General features: G+C 32.3%; 1 protein-coding gene across 3 annotated transcripts in view; it reads left to right on the plus strand.

Annotated features, from left to right (window-relative positions):
- Positions 1 to 2,500, plus strand: part of gtf2h3 (general transcription factor IIH, polypeptide 3) — a 6,593-nt gene that overhangs the window by 1,499 nt on the left and 2,594 nt on the right. For all 3 annotated transcript variants that reach the window (XM_079606452.1, XM_079606453.1, XM_079606454.1), the window contains exons 6-10: positions 297 to 326; positions 673 to 701; positions 782 to 856; positions 950 to 1,003; positions 1,933 to 2,001. In XM_079606452.1, the coding sequence (XP_079462578.1) occupies positions 297 to 326; positions 673 to 701; positions 782 to 856; positions 950 to 1,003; positions 1,933 to 2,001 (257 nt within the window). The remainder of the gene's footprint in view (positions 1 to 296; positions 327 to 672; positions 702 to 781; positions 857 to 949; positions 1,004 to 1,932; positions 2,002 to 2,500) is intronic.

Here is a 2,500-nt window from a genome sequence, read left to right on the forward strand (position 1 = left end):
CAAAGTAAAAATATGCATGGTAGTATTATAAAGTTATACTTAAATTAAATCAATAGGGACATTTTTTTTTTTTTAAATAAGCTGTAGAGAAAAAACACACACATCTTAAGCACACAGAATAATGTAAGTGCACTGTTTTTTTTTTTTCTTCTAATTTCGCCTTTGAACGATTACATAATTGTGGATTTATTCGATTTATTGTGCAGCCCTAGTTTAGACCTGAAGAGAGTTTTGTGAATAAGATATGATATGAATAAGAAACTACACACTCCAGTTTTCATTCATTTTTGGCTCAGACATTCATCGGGTCTCGAAGGAAGTGCAAGGTAAACAGTGTTATCTTCTCTTCCACAGGGCAATGAAAACCAAACGCTTATGATTCATATATTAGAGCGATAGTTCTATAAAGCAATGGATTTTTGATCATATGTTAATTTTAAAAATCTTGTATAATATGACTTGCTGTTTGGTTTTTATTGTATTTATATGACATTTTTGTAATTTAATTTTTGCCATGAAAATAGCTTTGAATGCTGACATGGCACTAAATAAATCTGAATCTATAAAGCAATGTGAATTTAAGATTTCCTAATGCTTTAACTAAATAGATCTCATTATGTTTATTTAGTGCAATTCATATTTGTACTGAATTCTTGTGCGTTTTACTTCCAGCTGGAGAGGACATGAAATCGAGGATTTTGGTGAGCTCTTCTTTAGCTTTAACAGACAAACTATAACACTAACTGTATAACTGCATAACATGCTTTGATTGTGATCTCAGGTTATAAAAGCTTCTGAGGATTCTACACTACAGTACATGAACTTCATGAATATGATCTTTGCAGCACAGAAGAAGGTAACAACTGAACTAGCATCTTTTAAGTTTAATTAATTATGTATTCTTCTGATATTGATATGCACATGCTTCCATTATTCCCTGTTCATAAAGAATATCCTGATTGATGCCTGTGTGTTGGACACCGACTCGGGTCTATTGCAACAGGTATTGTTTGATCACAGAGTTAAAGGCTTCTTGCTTGCTTTTATTGATGTCATTTTTAAATTACACAGTAAATATCATATCTTTTATTAAGATTGCAGATACAGATGACACTCTAAAAATTTGAAAATCGTGAAAAAGTTCTCTACAAATTCTAATATCGTGCAAAAATTCATTTATTTCAGTAATTCAACTTAAAAGGTGAAACTAATATATTATATAGACTCATTACATGCAAAGTGAGATATTTCAAGCCTTTATTTGTTATAATTTTGATGATTATGGCGTACAGCTTATGCAAACCCCAAATTCAAAATTAGAATATTGTGAAAAGGTTTTCATAAGCTGTAAGCCATAATCATCAAAATTATAACACATAATGTTATATTATCCCTCATGCTATCCCCGATGTACAAACACAAAGGAAGATTATGAAAACGAGTGAGTCTGTGAGTCCATATAATATCACTGGATATTAGTTTGACGATTGGAGAAACTACACACAGAAATCAAAATACATTTTTTAACTATATATCATTATGGTGTATCATAGTAGTTAAAAATACACAACTACCTACAAATCTTTGTGTTTATCTGAAGAAATATGTCATGCGGGCGAGTAAACAAAGAGATAATTTTTATTTTTGGGTGAAATATCCCTTTAATGGTCCAATATTTCTTCAAGTAATAAGCACTGACTATTTCAAGGACATGAAGCCATTTTGTTATCGCTGGTTATTATATTGGTAGTTGTTTGAACTACATTCATGAGTCTTGCACAGATTTGATGGCACTTTTGCATTAATTATTGTGTTTCCTGATGAGAAGCATGCATTGCACACGCTGAAGTCAGACTGATTATTATTATTGATGACAAGTTTCTGAGCGTTTTCAACAGTTCTGAATCATTTGATTTGATTGTTTTTCAACAGGCTTGTGACATTACTGGAGGCTTGTACCTCCGGATTCCTCAAAAGATTGCTCTGGCACAGTATTTGTTGGTGAGATATTTGCACGTTCATCATATCGTAGCAGATTATTTAGTGTTTAGTGTTGTGAACGTTCTCATGCTTGTGTTGTGTGTCAGTGGGTGTTTTTACCAGGCGTAAAATATATTGAATATATTGTGAAATGTAATTTATTCCTGTGATCAAAGCTGAATTTTCAGCATCATTACTCCAGTCTTCAGTGTCACATGATCCTTCAGAAATCACTCTAATATTTATGATTATTATCAATGTTTTGCTTTCATAGAAACGTTAGTTCACCTAAAAATGTAAACTCTGTCAGTAATTACTCTCCCTCATGTTGTTCAACCCCGTAAGACTTTCCTTCATCTTCGGGACACAAATGAAAAGAGCTGTCTCACTCCTCCATATACTTCTGTTGTAATTTAAACTTGCCGGCTCAGAAAGTTAGTAAAGACAAATGTTTAAAGGGGGGGTTGATTATGATTTCACTTTTCTAGCTTTAGTTAGTGTGTAATGTTGCTGTTTGAAC

The sequence above is a fragment of the Phoxinus phoxinus genome, assembly GCF_949152265.1.
Source record: "Phoxinus phoxinus genome assembly, chromosome: 3".
NCBI lineage: Eukaryota > Metazoa > Chordata > Actinopteri > Cypriniformes > Leuciscidae > Phoxinus > Phoxinus phoxinus.